The following is a 21,275-nucleotide window of genomic DNA, read 5'->3' on the forward strand; positions in this document are numbered from 1 at the left end:
CATCCTGTCTTGTGTTTTACGACCGCTCTCTTCTCACAGCGGGGGTTATAAAGTTTCAGGGCTCGGGGGCTCTGACCATTTGTGACTTAACTTTTATGACCCTTGGTGCCATGGCTTAAAAGTGCTGACTGTGAAAATAACATACTGTATGTATTGGGGGAGGAAGGATATAGCCACGATAACAAATGCCATGCTTGTTTAGACAAGGAAGTTCCCGACTTTTGAAGTATCAAGACACAGAATTTATGGTCCACGAACCTGGTTGGAGATAACAGGTGTGAAGAAAGTCAGGAGATTCTCTGTTTAGGTTAGTGATCAGATCAAACAACATCTGTTGATTCATTATGGAGTCAGATTTGGTTCTGGGAGTGTCTTGAGTGTCTTGAGGGCTATAAAATAAGGGACGACCTAAAGATTAGTTGCCACTCTCTGGGAGGACCTGGGGGTGAGCCAGGATGTCTGACAGAGACTGGACCAAGCGCTGGAACTTGTGGTATTTCTGAACAATTTGAATAATTTGCATTTCTTTGTTTAACTGTTGTATTTAAGGTCTTGTAAGGCCTACTTTGGTAATCATACTTTGTTATTAATAAATTGACTGTCTTAATTCTAAAATGTCACTCTTCCTTGGATCAAACGAATGCGCAGAACTCATTAGACAGGAAAGAGATTTGAGTTTGTTTAAATACTAAAAAACAATGGATGAATGAAACAGAGCTTATATATATATATATTAAGTATACTTGCTTGTGTAGTTAGTTATTACTGCTGAAATCAATTCCCTTGAAGCCTGCTAAGCATAACTTTCATTTGTTTCTATTACAGTCTATTACAGTTCTACTTCACTAATCCACCTGTCGTGGAACATTACAAGACAGAGGTAGTCTTTGCTCTTGAGGCTATCGTACTTTATACTTCATTCTTTGTCTGAATCTGCAAATCCCATTCCAGCATTTTGACTACTAATAATAACACATTACTGTTACAAACTTTCTTCACTCCTGATTTGATAGAGGCGTTTCTACAAGAACTTCAGCAAACTTCGAATGATGAAATCATCGACTACGTGGTACAAACCCCAGGACCTTCTAATCGGGCTTCTTAAAACTAGAACAGAAGAGGAACAACCCATTTTTGACGGTGTCTTCATAGCAAAGGATGATGACGTCACAGATTTCATTAATTACATCCACAGCAAAATTAAGATGTAATGAAAATCTTAATTTATATTTAAAAGTGATCATAATCTAAACATCATAATTTTAGTCTGCAGCCAGAGAGACCATTGATCAGCAAGCAAACTGGATGAGGAGAGATTGGAAGTAGCAGTCTGTCGCCATGGAGTGCTCCTTTGTGCCCTCAACATTTACAGGGGTGAGATCTTTGCCTATCCCTAAAGGGTCAACAAGTGTGAAGTCAACTTCTAGGAGTTTGGAGGAAGTTGTGTGTGGAATGTGGAAATTGGAAGACTTTTTAGCTGACACTTTAAACTACAGAACTGGACTCGGTCTTTAAAACAAATTACACATCTACAATTGACAAGTACTGAGGTGGTTCGGCATGTTCTTCCATGGCGCTTTCAAACAAACAAGAACAATATATAATTTTATTCCTGTGGTGTGACGGGACTACATTCTGTGCAAAGAAACGTGCAGCAAAAAAATAAAGAAAACATACTGTATGTCCATAAATGCAATCTCAATGAAAGGGTCTATTTTCATACAAAATCGCACCCGATTATAAAGAGGATCAAGCGAAAAAGCAAAAAAAGTTTTTTTTACCGATTTACCAAGATAGGCACAGGGTGCCTGCCCCAACTTATAGACCAGGCCCAGAGGTGTGGCTGTACACCAAAAACCTTGCCCTGCAGGTCGAGTCCAGAAAACTGATTCTGAATATCGACAAGACTAAAGAGACCATCATGGACTTCAGAAGATCCCGACCCAGCCACACACCACTCCTCATCAACGGCACAAGGGTGGAGGTCTGGTCAGGGAACTGTACGGCCTCAGACAGGAAGTCTCTGCAGAGAGTGGTGAGGACCGCGGACAAGACAATCGGGACACCACTTCCCCCCATCCAGAACGTTGCAAAAGCACGCCGTCTGGACAGGGCCCACAGAATTCTGTCCTATCCCACCCACCTCCTCTATGAACTATACTCTCTCCTGGCGTCTGGCATAAGGTTCTGCAGTATTCGTTGCAGAACAGAAAGATTTAGCAACAGCTTCTTCCCTATGGCCATCAGACTGCCGAATTAAATATAACTTCGAGCAATGCCCTATTTAAAACATTATTTATTTGTTCTATTTATAATATATTGCACTTCTTTTTTACTTATTTATATTTATACAATCACCTTTATGCTGTGTTTTCTAAATGGTTGCCAAGCAATGAAATTTCGTTGCCAGTTTTCACTGCTATGTTCTTCTCTGCAATGACAATAAAGAAAGTCGAAAGTCCAAAATATATCTATATATAAATATATAGATATATTTTTCTAAAGGAAATATCTCACTTCTGGAAGTGTGGTTCCGAGGCTTGTGTATGGATTCGTCATTGTTTTTTCCCCACAAAAAACTATTTGTGAAGGTGGAATGGGTGAGGTCGCTCGGTCACCATTTTAAGTGGAGTAAGAAATTGGGTTATGACACTTTGTCCCGGCGGCTGTACAGGTCAATAGCCCCGGGAGAAAAGGTCCTGAGCTTTAGAAACATCGCTATATTTAAGGCAAATTTCCCCTCCGGGAGGTCGTCTCTTTCTGGCCAAATGGTCCTTTCAAGTTCCCTGTGTCCCGAACAACCGCAGAGAGACATTCTAATTTGTTTTCTTGTAATCTAATCATTCAAATGTTCTCGGGCGGGTTTTTTTTCTCTTCCATCTTTTAGCCCCCCTTTCCCGGATGTGTCTTGCTTCGTTCTTTGATCTACAATTTAAGGTGTGATCTGCAGATAAACAGATGTTTTAAATTAATGTAAGGTAAAACTTTATTGATCCCTCAGGAGGTCTCCTTTGGGAAATTACCGGTGTCGTACCTCTAATTCTGATCCAAGCTTGCCTCGATCCAGTGTGAATCAGTCCGAGTGGAATGTTGATTGTGAATGTGTAGTTAAAAGTTCCCGTACGTTAAATCAAGCGAGTAATTTATACTTTATATTTTCATTATCTTTTAGCATTAATTTAAGTATGGCGTATACGTATAGTATATAATAATTTAAATCTAACACTACGTTGCTTCGCGATCTTCGTAGAGAAAAAGTCTGTGTGACATTCATGAGCAAGCTTGCAGGGCCTTTGTTCGATTAAGGCCTGACTGCGATACCAGTTTAAAAGGATCAAACACAGCGTCACTTCAGTCGATCAAACACAACGTCACTTCTGTCCCCAGTGTTATACTTCGATTTGTGGAGAAAGATAAACCATCCAGAGTATGTACGGGTTGCTTTATTCGCTGCTTCAAGTCAAAGAAAATACAAGCTTCAAATAACGATCGGACTTTAAAACGATTCAAAACTGTTTTTTCCTTGATTTTCTGGAACTCTTGTTGTGTTATCAGTTTTATCTTGCCCTTTAAAGTATATACTTTATTGAATATTGTTTTGATTGTTTAAGCGCTTTGTGACCCTGGTCTGGAAAAGCGCTATACAAATAAAAATTACTTACTTACTTACTTACTTACTGTATATCGTCCAATGATGTGCTGAGTTGAAGCTGACAGGTGATTATTTATAGATTACGGTAATCGGATCCTACAGATGAAACACGGCTATAATAAATATGATAATTTCACCATTGTTTCTAAAAGGGTTAAGAAATCAAGCGAAACCATTTGTACTGTAAGAAACAGCTGACAGTTTAGTGACGTTGATTTTGGAATCCTAAAATTAATCGCGGTCTTAAAAGTAGGGCTAATTAATTGACGTGTATCACGTCATGAACGTTGAATTGTTATCAATAAGTAAAGCTGCATAAAAAATAGGAAATAGAGGTGATGAAGAAGTTATGGGCAGGTTTGGTATCCAGGACAGAAACACAGAGGGACAGATGGTGTTAGACTTTGCAAAAAGGATGGAAATTGCTGTAGTGTATACTTTTTTTTCCAGAAGAGGAATGAACATAGTAATATATTACATATGTTACATAGGGTTACTTGTGTGGAGGTAGGAGCACACAGGTAGACTACATCTTGTATAGATGATGTAATCTGAAGGAGATCAGTAACTGCAAAGTAGTGGTGGGTGAGTGTGTAGAAAGTCAGCATAGGATGAATCTCGTGACAATGAAGACAAAGAGGGCAAAGGAAGAACAAAGGACAAAGTTTTAGAAGCTGAAAAGAGAGACTTGTTCTATGGTTTTCAGAGAGGAATTGAGAAAGAATATGGGCGGTCAGAAAGAGCTCCCAGATGACTGGACAACTACAGCTAATGTGTGTTTGGCAAAGGCCAAACAAAGGGCGTATGATGGCGTAAGCTAGGTTGGAAAGTAAGGAGGGAGATTTATACAGGTTGGCAAAATATAGAGATAGAGATTGGGAAGACGTGCAGCGGTTTCAGAAGGTCAGAGGGAGCTCTGGAAAGAGCTTAAGACGGTGCAGAGAGAGGAACTATGGTACTGTATGAGGAAGTCTGGAGTAGCAGAGAAGTATGTTAGACTGGTGCAGGACATGTATGCCAACTGTGAAACAGTCACGAGTGTGCCGTAGGTGAAACAGAGAAGTTCAAGGTGGAGGTGGCTTCAGGGCTTGGCTCTGAGTCGCTTCTTGTTTGCGGTATCTCCATGGAATATGATGTTTGCAAATGACATTGTGATCTGTGGTGAGAGCAGAGACTTTGTGGAGGAAGTGCTGGAGAGGTGGAGATATGCTCTAGAAAGGAGAGGAATTAAGTTTAGCCGCAGCAAGACAGAATACATTTTGTGAATGAGAGGAACCCAAGTGGAACCATGAGGCTACAGGGAGTGGAGATGAAAAAGGTAGGAATTTTAAGTAATTAGGGTCAACAGTCCAGAGAATTGGAGATTGTGGAAAAAAGGTTAAGAAACGTGTTCAAGCTGGATGGAATGGGTGGAGAAAAGTGTCAGGAGTAATGTGGTATAAAAGAGTCAGACAGAATCAGACAGTATGAAAGGAAAGATACAAGAAAGTGGTGAGACTGGGACACTTCTTGCCTTTATGCTATATATAAATAAACTAAGTGAAAGTTAGTGATCTTAAAATTCAAACTTCCCTATTTTTGAGTTATAGGCAAACATTTTTGTTAATTTTAATGCGGCAACTGAAGCTTTGTCTTCATCTTCATCCAAAAATACACTTGAAATTACATTTTTGAACAAACCAAAGGAAAATACGATAACGATATTATGATTTTTTTTGTTTGACACTGTTCCTTTAAGAGTGAAACAGGTGAGGTGAAATGATCGTGAAGAACTAATGTTGTTCTTATATCGGCAAAGATACGTCTTACTGTAACACTTTTTATTAAATAAAACGTAAACGGAAGAAGAAGTATGCACGTTGTTCATGAATCATTGGAAAAACGATACGAAACATTTAAATAAAATTCCCACAAAAAAAACTCAGAGCCGCATCAGAGGGCTGAAAGAGCCGCATGCGGCTCTGGTACCGCGGGTTGCCGGTCCCGGGTCTAGGGACAGTGACACCGAGGAAAACGCAGGAAGCAGAGCTAGAGGTAAGTAAGTAAGTAATTAGTATTAATAGAGCGCTTTTCTAGACCAAGGTCACAAAGCGCTTGAACAATCAAAAAATACCCAATAAAATATATACTTTAAAAGGTCAAGACAACACCGAGACAAACACAAGAGTCTTAGAAAATCATGGAAAAGCCTGAACAAATGTAAGATGATTTCAATTTAATGTTAATTTAATTCAATTTCAATTCAACAAGTCCAGATGTAAGATCTAATAAGAGAGCTTTTGGCTGTTGTATCTTGTTGGCCAAATGGTGTTTTGTGGCGGGGAACGGCAGGACGGACCCTCGATGGACGAGGAGGAATGGCTTAGACCGGGCTTTGGTCAAAGCACGGAATGCTCAAGAATCCGGTTGTCGCACAATCCTTTCGGCCCCTGGCAGCGGTCGAGAGTTTTCAGGTCAGAACCAAAACGAAGTCAGTAGTGCAGCTGAGGAGAATCCTGACTTTGGCAGAAGGCAAGGCTCCGCAAGTGGACTTGATCCAGTAAAGCTTCAGTAGGATGCTGGTTTGTCCCAGGGCAATGAGGAGCATCGAGGTCTGATGAGCTGCTCTGTCGCTGGCTCTGTGTACTCATTCTGCTTCTTCACTTGACAGCCTCCCTTATATACTAAGGGTGTTTTCATAAGCTTTCTAGCTGGAACATTCTGGCCGATGACGTCTCACATTTGGAACCTTCTAGATGATGAGCTCTCATGTCTGGTTTAAACATACTAAACACATGATGTAGAGTCACAAGACCCACATGATCTTATTATTATGAGTCAGAGGCACTAGATACAGAGTACATTGCATGAACATGTGATCAGAGCATATGGTACTGATTACATAAAGTAAAAACTTTAAACAAAAAGAAAACCCACTTTTCTTACCAGCAGTTACACAGTTGTGTTGGAGGAACAAACTCACACACTCAGGTCACACACACACACTGAAGAACCAGAATCAGGAACCTCTCTGAGTCTAAATCCCAGGTACAAAGGTTCAGTGGAGATGAAGAAGTTGTTGAGGGGTATCTGACCGTAAGAAGAGACACTGTAGAACTTCAAAAATCCATATTCAGGATAATTCATCAACACTCCTACTCTGTGAGAGACGTCTGAACACTTGATGACAGTTTCTATCTTATTGTGACAGAATTTATATCCTTCATCATCAGAGCAGCTCAGACTCCAGGAATAACGGTTCTGTCCAAACTCAGACTCGTCTTCTTTCCCTCCGTCTCTTCTGAGAGTCAGTGCGATAGAAGCTCCTCCTCTCCACTCCAGCTCCCAGTAACATGGTCCAGTCACAGCTTCTCTGCTCATCACCTGAAGACACCGGTGGAATCTGTCGGGATGGTCCAGATAATCCTGATCCTGCGTCACAAGTTCCAACGTCCTGTTGTCGTTGGACAGTAGGAGGCGCCGGTGTGCTGTGTCCGGGTCCAGTGAGAGTGGACGGAAGTCTGAGAGAAGAAGACACGAGAGGTGATGATGGTGGAAGAACTTTCTCTTCCAGACACAATCATGGACTCAGTGTCCCAGCAAGCCAGGGAGGGCTGCTCTGTTTGTTGACATGAACTCTAGTGGAGATTTTTCTAATGTGTAGATTAATCAGCAAACAATATTTTGATTATTAGTTTTATAATAATATATTGCTGTTTTGAGGCAAATTTCCTATATTATGTTGGGCCCTGAACGCCCCATCGTCTCTTTTTGTTTGTTAGTTTGTTTGAGTGTTAAGCATTACTTATAAAAGTGATCACTATAAATTCAGTTAGAAATAGAAATAGAAATAGAAAACGTTTATTCATCCCCAGAGGGGAAACACACTTTTACAACAGCAGCAGCAGGACAATGAAAAATAAAGTGCACGGAAAAAAAGAAATAGTGAAAGAGATAATAAAATAAAATAAAATAAACGATCTTAAAAATATACAAATTATTTACAGTATTAGAAAATTAGCACTATTAACAGAATAAAATAAAGTAAAAAAATAAAATAAAATAAAATTAAAATAAGATAAAAACAAAAAATAAAAACACACAAGAAGAAAAACACACTATGGATTAGCATCAGGATATTTAAAGTAAAGAGTTAAATATCCTGAAACCAGTTGGGATGAAGGACCTTCTATAACGCTCCGTCCTACACTGGGGGGGCCTGAGCCACTGAAGGAGCTGGCCAGCTCCTCCACGGTCAGGTGCAGTGGGTGAAGAGCGTTGTCCCTGATGGAGGATAGTCTGGAAAGTGTCCTCCTCAGGTAGATGACGGCGTCATCCACCCCCATCTTTGGCCTGTAGGCGAACTGCAGCGGATCCAACGCAGAGCTCACCGTCGTGCATAGATGGCGGAGTACCAGCCTCTCCAAGGTCTTCATATCCTCAGATGGGAGGTCAGGGCGACTGGTCTGAAGTGGCTTGGCTCCTTCGCGTGTACCCCCTTGGGAACCGGAACCACACAGGAGGTCTTCCACTGGACCGGGACCTTCTCCAGTTTGAGGCTCAGGTTGAAGATGTGTGTGACCAACTCACAGAGTTGATCAGCACAGTCCCTGAGCAGTCTGGGGCTGAGTCCATCTGGTACAGCAGCTTTCCTGATCTTCAGTCGCCTTAATTCTCTCCTCACCTGTTCAGATGTAACAGAGAGAGGTGGCTGTGGGGGGTTGGGCAGCTGAGGCAGTTGGGCATGTTGGGGGGGGGGGAGAGGTGGCTTGGGGGTGAGAACAGTTGGGGGGAGGGGGCTGAAGCAGAGGAAAAGCAGCTTTGTGAAGAGTGGGGGGCAGAGGTGGAGGGGGGAGGGGGGCCCTGATCAAACCGGTTGAAATACTGGTAAAGTTCAGTGGCCCATCTTTGGTCTCCCCCTGCTGTGGCTCTGGCTCCACTCTGGCCATGACCTGAGATGTTCTTCAGGCCTTTCCACACATCCCTTGTGTTGCCCTGCGCCAGTTGCTCCTCCAGTTTCCTCTTGTACTCCTCCTTGGCCATCCTGATCGCCTTCTTAGTTCTCGCTGGACCTCTTTAAGCTCCTCTCTGCTCCCTGAAGCAAACACCCTCTTCTTCTTGTTCAGCAGAACTTGAAGTTGAGGGGTCAGCCATGGCTTGGTGTTGGCAAAGCACCGCACCTTGCGGGTCGGCACAACGTTGCCCTCACAGAACTTGATGTAATCCGTGGAATGGTCATTGAAGGTGTCGATGTCATCACCATGAGAGAACACGCTCCAGTCTGTAGACTCAAAGCAGTCTCTCAGCCTCTCCTTGGCTTCATCATTCCACATCTTAACAGTTCTTTTTTGTGCAGGCTGCCTCCTCACCATGGGAGTGTATTCAGGTCGCAGACGTATCAGGTTGTGATCAGAGCGGCCGAGGGGGGGCAGGGCGGTGGAGGTGTAGGCACCTTTTACATTTGCATACAAGAGGTCCAGAGTCTTGTCCTCCCGGGTGTGGCACTTCACGTATTGTGTGAAGGTGGGAAAAATAGAGGAGAGTGAGGCATGGTTAAAATCCCCGTTTATGAGCAGTAGAGAGTTCGGGTATTTGAGCTGCAGGTCCGACACTGAGGCGCTCAGCCTCTCGCTCGCTGCGGCGGCGTCCGCAGAGGGAGGAAGGTAAACAGTGAACACAATCACATCTGAGAACTCCCTCGGGATGTAATACGGGCGGATGCCCACCGCAACAAACTCTATGTCCTTAGTGCACACTTGTTCTTTAATGGAGACATGTGCGGGATCGCTCCATCTCTCATTAATAAACACCGCCACTCCTCCTCCTCTCCTCTTTCCGTCCATGTCTCGGTCCGCACGAACCATCTTGAACCCCTCCAGCGAAACAACAGAGTCTGGGATCTTCTCCGTCAGCCAGGTCTCCGTGAAACATAGAAGGCTGCTCTCAAGGAAGTCTCTCTGATGCCGGGTCAGCGCAGCAAGCTCGTCCGTTTTATTCACGATCGAACGTACATTTCCCATGATGATCGATGGAATAAAGGGACGGAACCTACGCTTCTTCTCTTGTTTCATCCGACCTGCTCTGCATCCGCGTCTTTTCCTCTCAATTTCCACGGGAATCGTCCATTCCGCGCTGAGAGAGAGAGAGCGGTGTTGCGCAACACCAACAGCTGATCCCTTGTGTAAACAATAGACCCGCTGAGCGTGTCTGCCGACGGAGTTCCAAAAAGTGATGAAAGTAGTTGAAAACCGTAGGCAAAAGTTGTAAAAGTGGTCTCGTTTTGTGCACAACGGCAACAAGATCCGACCATTCTAAGGAAAAAATTAAAAAGACGCCAAAAAAATGGAAAAAGTGTGATAAAAAGTAAGAAGAAAGAGGGAGCTGTTGTAACCAGCTGCTCCATGCAGCGCCATCTTGGAAGCTTCTGTTCATGGCTAGTTATGTATATTCATGCGCATTTAATCACTATTTACTCGTTCATGTATGACCACAACGTTGTTTAAGTGTAAATCTGTGTTAAATGGCTGCATTGATGTTGTTTGCTTATTCTAAAAAATAGAGAGTGAGAAAAGAAAAGTGCGTGCGTGACTGTGTGTTTACATATTGCTGTGGGGGAAAGGGGAAAATTGTGTAAAGAATAAAAACTGTCACAAAACTGGGCGTCCTGTCCAGGGTGTCCCCTGCCTCTCGCGCTATGACTCTGGGATAGGCTCCAGTCTCCCCGCGACCCCGGAATAAAGCAGTTGTCAATGAATGAATGAATGAATGAATGGGTTCAACATTGTCTTGGCCTTCAGCCAATAAGGGGGGATTATATGGAAGATTCAGCTGGTTTAAGCCCCAAGAAGAAGACGTAAAGTGAAGTGAAGGTTTTCCATTTTCATGGCTAGGCCACTCTGATCAAAATACCATCGGGTCGCGATAACCTGAACACATGAAGAAGTGTTTCCAAAGGAAGCAGTCACACAATGGTTGGAATGAGCCAAGGCTGTGGACCAAATATATTGGGCCGGGCTATCCTCAGAAAAATTAAACTTCACTGGCATGACTTTAAATATGCAAGCAAACGGAGGACATCTTGCAACATTACAGTGATTTATTCCGAGATGAACTGGGCACACTTAAAGGAGTAAAAGTGAAACTTCATGTTGACCCTGAGGCCACACGCCTATTTTTTAAGCCCAGGTCACTCCCATACGCCATGAAAGAAAGGTCATTGAGCCTGTTCAGTTCTCAAGATGGGCAGCCCCAATTGTTCCAGTATTAAGGAGGACAAGACAACTCGGATATGTGGAGATTACAAGCTCACAGTTAATGCGGTGCTCTCACATATTATGGGGAATGGTGCGGATAGGCCGATTGGTTTTGCTTCCCATATGCTGACTGCTGCCGAAAAAAGGATATTCACAGCTAGACAAGGAAGGTCTAGCCTTTGTGTTGCAGTGAAGCGCCTTCATTAATTCCTGTAGATGCTTCAGAGAATTCAGAATTCAGCGCTGGGCTCTCAGATTGTCTGCCTACAAGTATAGCATTGTTTATAATTCACGCAAGGATAATGCGAATGGAGATGCCCTGAGCAGGCTGCCATTACCTGTGACACCAGCCACTACTTTTGAACCCCCTGAGACAGTGTTTTCATTAGAGTTGTTGTCGTGGGCACCAATAAAGGTGACACAGATAAAACAGTGGACAGAGAGGGACCCAGTCCTTTCCAAAGTATAAACATTTCCACTGTGGCCTGGTGCCATAATGGAAGAGGACCTCAGGCCCTATGTCTTACGAAATACAGAAACGAGTCTGCAGGATGGCTGCATCTTCTGGGGATCAAGAGTTATATTACCTCCTCTTGGTCGTTCACAAATGATTGAAGAGCTGCATGAGAGCCATCCAGGGGTTTCTCGGATGAAAAGCCTGGCCAGATCATAAAGTATATATGGTGGCCAAAGATGGACCAGGATTTGGAAAAAAAGATTTAAGTCATGTACCCAATGCCAGATGAATCAGAACATCCCAGCGCCAGCCCCCTTACATCAATGGGAGTGGCCTAATGTCCATGGTCGAGACTGCATGTAGACCTTGCAGGTCCCCTTATGGGAAAGACGTTTCTTGTGATGGTGGATGCCCATTCTAAATGGATAGAAGCCCATATCATGAGCAGTATTACAGCTGTAGCAAATATAGAAAGGCTCTGGAAGATTTTTGCCATTCACAGGTTTCCCGACACTGTGTTCTCGGGTAATGGCCCCACCTTCACAAGTGAGTTGTTCAGAGATTTCATGCAGCAAAATGGCATTCACCACATTCTTACTGCTACATTTCGCCTTGGCAGAGCGGGCTGTTCAGACGGTAATAGAAGGGCTTAAGCAAATGACAGGGAATCCGTAAGTATGCGTCTTTCCCATCTCCTGTTCAAATACCGTCTCACACCCCGCACTACAACTGCTTGCTCACCAGCTGAAATGTTTTTGGGTCGTAGACCAAAATCACCTTATGATCTACTTCGCCCTGACATCAAAACCAAAGTCAACAAGAAGCAATCACAACAGAAAGTGAGACATGATCAGCATTCAAAGATGAGACATCTAAATGAAAATAACCAAGTCTATGTAAAAAGTTTCAGTGGTAACGACAACCAGCAATGGTTACCTGGAGTTTTCATAAAGAGAAGTGGTCCGGTCTCTTATGTAGTCCAGGTGACAGACGGAAGTATTTTCAGCCTGTGTGCTGATAAAGAGCTAGAAGCCAGCAGAGTGCTGCAAGAACTTCCACAGGCAGTCCGGAGTGGTGTTCCTCCACCAGGTATAGCCGAGTGTATAAGCCGGGAAGACAGGTAGGTACCAACAGAAGCTATGGTACCATCACGTACCATTGTCTCTTTTTGTTGATGCACTCAGTGACAGCTGAGTGTTGCCCTTTCTGAGATAAAGCGAGTTAATCGACTGGAAGTTTACGTGTGGTTATTTCACAAACTAAGTTGCCACAGAGATCATCATCAAAGTGTGTGTAGTCGACAGTCTTCTGAGGCTGTGAGCACCTGAAGAGAAGAACCAACACCATCATTCAGGTGAGATGCTGCACTGAGATCTCCTCACTCCACTGAGAACGTGATGATCTTAATTTGCACTCTCAAGTCAAAGAGTGAAAAGAGTGAATGAATGAGTGTGAGATGATGAGGAAAGTCAACATTGCTGCTTCTACATCTGCACGGAGGCTCCTCACCAGCTGCTGCTGGACACCATGTTGGTGACCAGTGTTCTGGGCAGTGACCTGGACTTGATGAAGCTCCATCAGCAGATTCAAGTGAAACATGAAGTCACCAACATCACAACTGCTCCACGAGAAGCTTAGAGAGTTTGCGGAGTTCAGTGATCAATCAATCAAATCAAACTTACATTTCTTATCTCCAGATGTTGTCCTCTGTGGTCCACCGTGATCCAGCCTAGAGACAGAAACATTCAGAAGATCAGATTCATTTGACTTCAGATGTTTCATGACTTCATGCTGCTAAGTGGCGTTCTTTCATGACTGTGTTGACCACAACAAAGATGGATCTATAAACACTCGCTCAGTCTCCACTGTCTCCTTGTTCTTCCACTGGTGTCCAGCAGGAGAACATGGAGAAGCTCTGAGAGTTTGATTCATGTGCGCAGTTCAGATGAAGAGTCTGATCAGCGTCACACACTCACATCTCTCTGCTTCTGATCACATGTTCAGTCTGAAGATCTTTGGAGCTCAGTCAGTGAGTTCTGCTGCTCCGTCCATACCTGAGAGTCTCCAGCCTCCAGTCTGGACTCTCCAGTCCAGCAGACAGCAGCTCCAGTCCTGGTCCTCCTGGATCGTTGAAGCTCAGGTCCAGCTCTCTCAGATGGGACGGGTTAGATGTCAGAGCTGAGGCCAGAGAAGAACAACCTCTCTTTGAGATCTGACACTCTGACAGACTGTAATGAAGGAGAAACAGTTTTATTAAATCATGAGACCAGAAGAACCGAAGACATGATGTTCTGACCTGAGAGTCTCCAGGTGACAGTGTGGACTCTTCAGTCCAGCAGACAGCAGCTCCACTCCTGGATCCTTCAGGTCGTAGTTTCCACTCAGGTCCAGTTGAGTCAGACTAGAGGACGGAGAGCTGAGGACTGAGGACAGAAGTGAACAACTTCTCTCTGTCAGTTCACAACATCTCAGCCTGTGAAAGAGACGAGTGTCATCAACAATTGACAAATCAATTGATTTCTATAAAGTTTTCTTTCTATAAACTTCTTATTTTCTACTTCTAAATATGCCTTCATTCGTCAAAGTCTTCAAAGTTTCCCTCCATCATTGTTCAAACATGTGTCGTTTATTTAAATCTCCAGGTTTCAAATGTTTTCTCTGTATTTCCAGGTTTGAATATGGAGGCCTGCGAGGGTCAAATCAAGAGTTTACTCACCTTTTTATTGATATTTGGAAATAATCTCCTTCCATGTTTCAAGACAATACTTTTGGCAGAGATGGAGTCTTGAGTCTTGGACTAATTTGACTTGGAATAGTGATTTTTGAATGACAGTGATTTGAGACTTTACTCAAACCATGACTTGGCCATGTGATTTGTGACACAAGGGATGACTAGGACTTTGTTGTATTGTTGCAGAAAGTAGTCGGTAATTTACTTCACCCGTTTTATTTAAATGCAGATGGATCAACAGGTAGAATGTAGTATCTGGCAGTAGTATATAGCATCACAGTACAGTCTTCTTCTCTCTGGCTTATTCTACATCTAGCATTCACTAGCGCCTCTAGTGTTCAGACGGAAACACCACATATACCCCTTAATAAGCAAACATTTTCTATTCATTAAGAACTTTTAACAATTCAAATTAAAATGTTTTCGTTCGTACCCTTACTTGTAGTAACGTTTCTTACATAGTCTTTAAATACTTATCCATAACCCAACTTAGTTATCTTTATACCCAAATCAACCGTGTGTTAACCTTTTAAACTCTGTATATTCACCATTGTGTTAATTGAACTTTGCAAATATCAAGAACATTAAAGTTCTCCAAACTGTAACTAACACACAAAGTCCTTAGTCCACACCGGTACTCTTCTGAATCTGACTGGTCTCGCCTGTGATGTGGATGTCTCCCTTTGTGGTGAATCTGGTGGTATGTTCAGGAAGTCCAAAGGTATAAGTTCTCTATCAGTCTCCTTCTACTGAAGAGAAACAGGTGCAAGATAAGATGCGTTCCAACATCTTCCATCAGACAGCAGGTAGGTATACAGTCCTCATTTCTCCATCACTTGGAGTGGTTTGGAAAACTTACTCTGACTTTTAGGAATAATGCCAGGACATATGATCCACATTTGAAAATCACAGCTGTAGCTCCTCTCTTTTTGTCTGTGCAATCCTTGCTTTTCTATTGCATTTATCTCGGAGAGCAACCTGTCTTGGTGAGTTTTTTTAGCTGGCAGTGGACGTCCGGCCACATGAAGTCTGGTTCGCATGGGTCGACCATGCAACAGTTCAGCTGGTGAGCACTGAGTTGTAGAGTGGGGTGTTGCACGATAGACGTGTAAGAATTCTCTTGTGAACTCCTTCCATGGCTTTCCTTCCAGTGAGGCCGTCTGTAAACCATCCTTCAAGCTGCGATTAAAACATTAAATCTCTCCATTTGCTCTTGGATAGTAGACTGAAGACTTCCTGTGCACAATGCCTCAATCACAGAGGAATGTTTCAGACTCCTGTGACACCAATTGAGAGCTGTTGTCAGAAACCAGCTCCTTGGGATCACCTTTTCAGCTGAAAACTGCAGATAAAAACTGAATAACAGTAAGTGAAGTGACCTGTTGTACAAATGTTAGCTCTGGCCACTTACTATGATAATCAATAAGTGTGATTGCAAATCTACAATCTATTGGTGCCTTATCAAAGGGCCCTACCACATCAATGGCTACTTTTTCTCATGCTCCTTCTGGATATGGCACAGGCTGTAGTGGAGTAGTGTGGGTGACTGCAGACTTGTCATGTTACTGACATGTAATACATGCTTTTATGAGTCTCTGTTTTGTTCTCACAATTCCCTGATGTGTGTCATGTGCCAGTGAGATCAACTTTGGTTGAAGAGTCTGTGTGTGCCCCGCACCACTAAATCATCTTGTAAAGAGAGTTTGTGCCTTATTTTGAAAAATGGCTGCAAGCTTGATACCAAGTTTTTTGCTGATTTTGGCCATCTTGAAGTAAGTAGTTCATGTAGTCCAGTCTGAACAGGACATGAAGCACATTCAGCTTTAAAATCCACATCAGACATAGCAGTAAGTGTAGATGTGAGTGCAACCTCCGTGTCATCTTCCAAGCTAGGTTCTAAGCTTGGCAGTGGAAGTCGAGACAAATAGCCCACAGTTACATTATCTCTTCCTGGTTTGTACTGAATGTCATAGTTGAATGATAATAGCATTGATGACCATCTAGTTATCTGCAAACCTGCACGTCCTTGACCTTTTGAAGCAAGAAGTATGGTGAGAGGGCTGTGGTCAGTACGTAAAGTGAAATGTCTCACCCACAAGTATTGTTCTCCATCTTTCTGTTGCCCACACACACCCCAAGGCCTCCTTTTCAACAGTGGAGTATTTTCGCTCTGCCTGGGTCAGTGTACATGATGCAAAAGCAACAGTCTTTTCAAAACCATTTTAATGTATCTGAGTGAGAACTGCTCCTAGTCCATAGTCTAGACGCGTCAGTATTTACAAAAGTAGGTAGTTCTGGGTTGAACAGTGAGAGTGCGGGGATGTTCACAATCAGTCTTTAACATTCTCAAAACTCCTTTGAGCCTCAGGAGACCTTGTGAATGTCTCTGCTCCACACAAAAGTGCTCTCAGGGGCTCCACAACTGCAGCATAGTCTGGTATGAAGTTTGAATACCAAGATGTCAGCCCAAGAAATTACCTCAACTTGGGCAGGTCCATTGGTGGCAGTGCTTGAGAAACAGCAGTCACATGTGAAGCATCAGGCTGCAATCCTTTACCTGACACTGTGTGTCCCAAGAAAGATAGTTCTGGTTGTCTGAAGTTGCATTTTGAATGATTCAGCTTGAGACTTGCATCTTGTATATGCCAAAGTACAGCTTTCAGTCTTTTATCATGTTCCTCAACTCTTGCACCTGACACAATAATGTCATCGAGGTAACATTGGACACCCGGCAAACATTTGAGGATCGTTGACATCATCCTTTGGAAACAGCTGGGTGCTGATGCCAGTCCAAATGGTACCCGCTTGAAGCGAAACAAACCATCATGGTTAATGAAAGTAGTCAAGCTAAGACTGTCCTCATGTAGCAGCATCTGATAGTAAGCACTCTGGAGATCTATTGTGGAAAACAGTGTTGCTCCTCTCAACTTTGCGAACATTTCCTCCATGTGAGGTAGTGGAAATCTGTTGATTACAACTGCCTTGTTAGGTTCTCTTAGATCCACACAGATTCTTGGTTCCGATCTATCTTTTCTTGTGATGACTACTATCGGTGAAATCCATTCAGATGACTCTACTGGCTCTATAACATCTTGTTCAACCAGTTTCTTTAGTTCTTTCGACAATGCTTCTTTAACTGAGAAAGGTAATCTACGGCGTGTGAAGGTGTCATCCTCGACAGTACACTTTCATTTCAATCCCACATTAACAAAATTAAAGTGTCTGCATATTTTCACCTCTGAAACATCAACAGACTTAGTGTGCCCTCAGCCTCCCTCAGCACCGTGGGCAGCAAACCTTCAGTTCTCCTCAGACTCTCCTTCATCAGATCCCCGCAATTTTGACTCTCTCCCTTCAAATCTTAACTCAAAACCACCTGTTCCGCACCATATACCGCTCATGACCCCTCTCACCTGCTGCTACCACTTTGTGTCTTTGAGATGAATAACATGTTTCAGTTTTCATACAGTTCCTGATGTGTTTATCACACATGCTCACATCACCATGAACATTACCCTGCATTGAAATCTAGAAACAGAACAAGTTAGAACATCACAAGTGTCACTCAAATGTATTTGAATGTATTTGAGATCAGTAAATATGTGTCAACATACTGAACAGCACGACCCCAGCAGAAGTCAAAATAAACAAAGTTCAAGTGTCAGAACCTGCTGAAGACTGATGTCACTTAGAATCAGCTGCTTCATTGAAGAACAAACTGAAGACAAAACTTTGACTCTCTGGAGTCTCACCTCTGACTTTCACATTTCAGCTCTGAAGCTGTAGAAATTATGTTCTGACCTGAGAGTCTCCAGGTGACAGTGTGGACTCTTCAGTCCAGCAGACAGCAGCTCCACTCCTGGATCCTTCAGGTTCAAGTTTTGACTCAGGTCCAGTTGAGTCAGACTAGAGGACGGAGAGCTGAGGACTGAGGACAGAAGTGAACAGCCTCTCTCTGACAGGAAACAGTCTCTCAGCCTGAATAAAATGAAACAGGAAATCAAACATTAAGCTAAATTGATGTTTATATCTTCAGAGATGTTCCAATGATCCACTTACAGAACTTTATTCGAAGCTTGAACCACCGGCAGAAGCCTCTCAAGAACCTCCTCTGAAGCAGAGTATTTCTTCAGGTCAAACACGTCCAGATGTTCCTCTGAGGACAGTAGGATGAAGGCCAAGGTGGACCATTGAGCAGGAGACAGTTGATCTGTGGAGAGACGTCCTGATCTCAGCTGCTGTTGGACCTCCTCCACCAGAGAAGTGTCCTTCACTTCATGCAGACAGTGAAACAGATTGATGATTCTCTCTGGAGACACATTCTCACTGATCTTCTTCTTGATGAGCTTTGCTGTGTCCTGATTGGTCCAAGAGCTTCTTCCTGTTTGTTTCAATAAACCTGTCAGGAGACTCTGGCTGGTCTGCAGAGAAAGACCCAGAAGGAAGCGCAGGTACAAGTCCAGATGTCCATTTGGACTTTCTACAGCTTCATTGATTTCTTTCTGGTAGAACTTTTCTATGTCAACGATTCTTGACTGCAGGTTGACTTCAGAGTTGAAGAACTTCTGGTGAACATGAAGAGCAGCCAGAAACTCCTGAAGACTCAGATGGATGAAGCAGAACATCTGGTCCTGGTACAGTCCTCTCTCCTCTCTGAAGATCTGAGTGAAGACTCCTGAGTGAAGTGAAGCAGCTGTGATGTCGATGTCACACTCTGTCAGGTCTGATTCATAGAAGACCAAGTTTCCTTTCTTCAGGTGCTCAAAAGCCAGTTTTCCCAGAGACTCCATCATCTTGCTGCTCTCAGGATCCCAAACTGTGTCTGTCCCAGTTGCTCCATGGTACTTCAGCTTCTTCACTTTGGACAGAACCACCAGGAAGTAGATGTACATCTCAGTCAGGGTGTTGGGCAGCTGTCCTGTCTGTACTCTCTTCAACATGTCCTCCAGAACTGTGGCAGTGATCCAGCAGAAGATCGGGATGTGACACATGATGTGGAGGCTTCGGGAGTTCTTGATGTGAGAGATGATGGTGCTGGTCTGCTCCTCATCACTGGACCTCTTCCTGAAGTACTCCTCCTTCTGGGGGTCAGTGAACCCTCTGACCTCTGTCACCATGTCCACACACTCAGGAGGGATCTGATTGGCTGCTGCAGGTCGTGTGGTCATCCAGAGACGAGCTGAGGGAAGAAGATTCCCTCTGATGAGGTTTGTCAGGAGGACGTCTACTGAGGTGGACTCTGTAGCTGCTGTTAGGACCCGACTGTTGAGGAAGTCCAGAGGGAGTCGACACTCATCCAGACCGTCAAGGATGAACAGAACCTGGACTTCTTCAAAGCTGCTGAGATCTTTGGTTTCAGGAAAGAAAAGATGAACAAGTTCCACCAAACTCAACTTCTTCTCTTTCAGCAGGTTCAGCTCTCTGAAGGTGAAAGGAAACATGAGGTGGAAGTTCTGGTGGGCTTTGCCTTCAGTCCAGTCCAGAGTGACCTTCTGTGTCAGGAGGGTCTTCCCAATGCCAGCCACACCCTTCGTCAGCAGGCTCCTGATGTGTGGGTCCCTCTCAGGTGAGTCTTTAAAGAGGTCTTCTTGTCTGATGGTGGTTTCTGGTCTGGTTTGGTTCCTGGTGGCTGCTTTGATATGTCGGACCTCGTGCTCCTGGTTGACCTGGTCTGTGCCCCCCTCAGTGATGTAGAGCTCCGTGTAGATCTGATTCAGAGGAGCAGAGTTTCCTGCTTTAGCGACCCCCTCAAACACACTGTGGAACTTCTTCTTCAGGCTCCTCTTCAGTCGTCGTTGACACTTTCCTGCACGACTTCCTGAAGAAGAGAAGTCACATGAGTCACAAGATTCTAGAAGCTGAAGATCAATCTTCTCATCAGCTGCAGGAATTTCAATATCAAATGTTCTAATAGATTCAAGACTTCATTTTCAGCAGGTTGAAGGTTCAAATCCTCTTACTTCCACACAGAAGACCAGCAAGCTCCTCCTGCTTCATGCTCCTCAGGAGATTCAGGATGATCTTCAGGAAAGCTTCTCTGCTGCTCCTCATCTGCTCCTCTTCACACTTCAACTCCTCCTCTTCCTCATTATCCAGGTGTTTCTGTTCACCTGGTCTGAGAAACTTCTTCACTCTCTCCAGTTCCTCCTTCACCAGGGTCATGACCTTGTCCTCCAGCAGCTGAAACACAAACATGTGACTTGATCATGTGACCTACAGAGGTCACCAGAGGTATGTCTCAGTCCAAGTCTAACCAGGACCTGTTGAGCAATACTTTCTTCAAGAGTAGGACCAGAGAGTCTGAGTCACATTCAAATCTCATCTTCTCTCTAAAACTAAACAAGAGTCTCAGCCACACCAGACCTTCTACTTCATGTATGAAGCTGACAGGTGGAGTTGTCCAGGATCAGAGCTTCATGAAGCAGCAGAAGCAGCTGACTGGTGAGTTAGCAGCTGTTGTAGTCAGCAGGTGAGGCTGAAGACTTGAACGTACCTGAAGTGTGGAGTCCACATCTGTCTGATGCTGCTGGACACACTGGAGACTGAGAACATCCGAGACCTGCTGATCCTCTCTGTGAAGAACATCAGGCCGTCAATAAGTTCTGTCTACTTCTACAAGGACACCAATGATCTGAGCAAGACTCTGACTCTTCCATGTGCAGACCACCTAAGATAGAATCTTCCACATTCATGGAAAACCAGGTGAAACACAAGTTTGTCTCACACTTCAGTCGTGATTTCATTCTCATGGCTGCAGTTTGTTGCTTCTTCTCTTGTGAGTCGACTTTCCTCCACGACTGTCTGCAGCACTTTTGACGAGCAGTTCGTGAAGCTCAATAAAAGAGAAGTTTTGAGCTGCATTGACTCATGAACATCTTCAGTTGAAGTCACCAAGAGTCACTAACTGCTGATAGAAACACACACAGCTGTGAGTGGAAGAATGATTGTTGAGGATCAACTAACAGTCTTGGACGACTCAAACATTTCCTCAATCATGAGTCGGTGACTGATTCTCTCCTCAACAGCTTTCCTCATTCCTCGATCTCAATCCTCAAAGCTCGATCATTAAAGCTGGCCCTCAAAACTAAGGAATGAGGCTCATTTGCCCACTTAGAAATGAGACGCGCCTTAAAAGCAGATACGCCATCATACATCGTCAATTACCTTCGACGCAATATGACGTCGAACAACAACAGAACCTGA

At 43.8% G+C, this 21,275-nt stretch overlaps 2 protein-coding genes across 16 annotated transcripts in view; both read right to left on the reverse strand.

The window, feature by feature from the left end:
• LOC148083146 (NACHT, LRR and PYD domains-containing protein 3-like) overlaps positions 1-21,275 on the reverse strand; it is a 208,781-nt gene that overhangs the window by 178,250 nt on the left and 9,256 nt on the right. The gene's annotated exons all lie outside the window — the stretch shown is intronic.
• On the reverse strand, positions 5,971-20,676 carry LOC148083149 (NLR family CARD domain-containing protein 3-like). 2 transcript variants are annotated; one of them, XM_087786283.1, is made up of 8 exons: positions 20,566-20,676; positions 20,033-20,252; positions 18,132-19,890; positions 17,874-18,050; positions 13,638-13,814; positions 13,396-13,569; positions 13,024-13,070; positions 5,971-7,152 (listed from the first exon to the last, which is right to left on the reverse strand). In XM_087786283.1, the coding sequence occupies exons 2-8, from the start codon at positions 20,232-20,234 to the stop codon at positions 6,611-6,613; spliced, it is 3,078 nt and encodes a 1,025-aa protein (XP_087642409.1). In that variant the 5' UTR covers positions 20,235-20,252; positions 20,566-20,676; the 3' UTR covers positions 5,971-6,610. The 2 variants fall into 2 exon arrangements, with proteins under 2 accessions (XP_087642409.1, XP_087642410.1); XM_087786284.1 differs by lacking the exon at positions 13,024-13,070 and having other exon boundaries at positions 6,772-7,152.

This window comes from Callionymus lyra, chromosome 3 (assembly GCF_982586985.1).
Source record: "Callionymus lyra chromosome 3, fCalLyr1.hap1.1, whole genome shotgun sequence".
Lineage (NCBI taxonomy): Eukaryota > Metazoa > Chordata > Actinopteri > Syngnathiformes > Callionymidae > Callionymus > Callionymus lyra.

What these genes read in the sequence shown, in the direction of transcription:
- LOC148083149 (XM_087786283.1), bottom strand. Translation starts at nt 20,234, where the DNA reads ATGACCCTGGTGAAGGAGGAACTGGAGAGAGTGAAGAAGTTTCTCAGA. An exon ending in CAAGCTTCGAATAAAGTTCT is followed by an intron (nt 18,051 to 18,131) that starts GTAAGTGGATCA and finishes CATTTTATTCAG; the next exon opens with GCTGAGAGACTGTTTCCTGT. An exon ending in TGGAGGCTGGAGACTCTCAG is followed by an intron (nt 13,071 to 13,395) that starts GTATGGACGGAG and finishes TTCTGTCTCTAG; the next exon opens with GCTGGATCACGGTGGACCAC.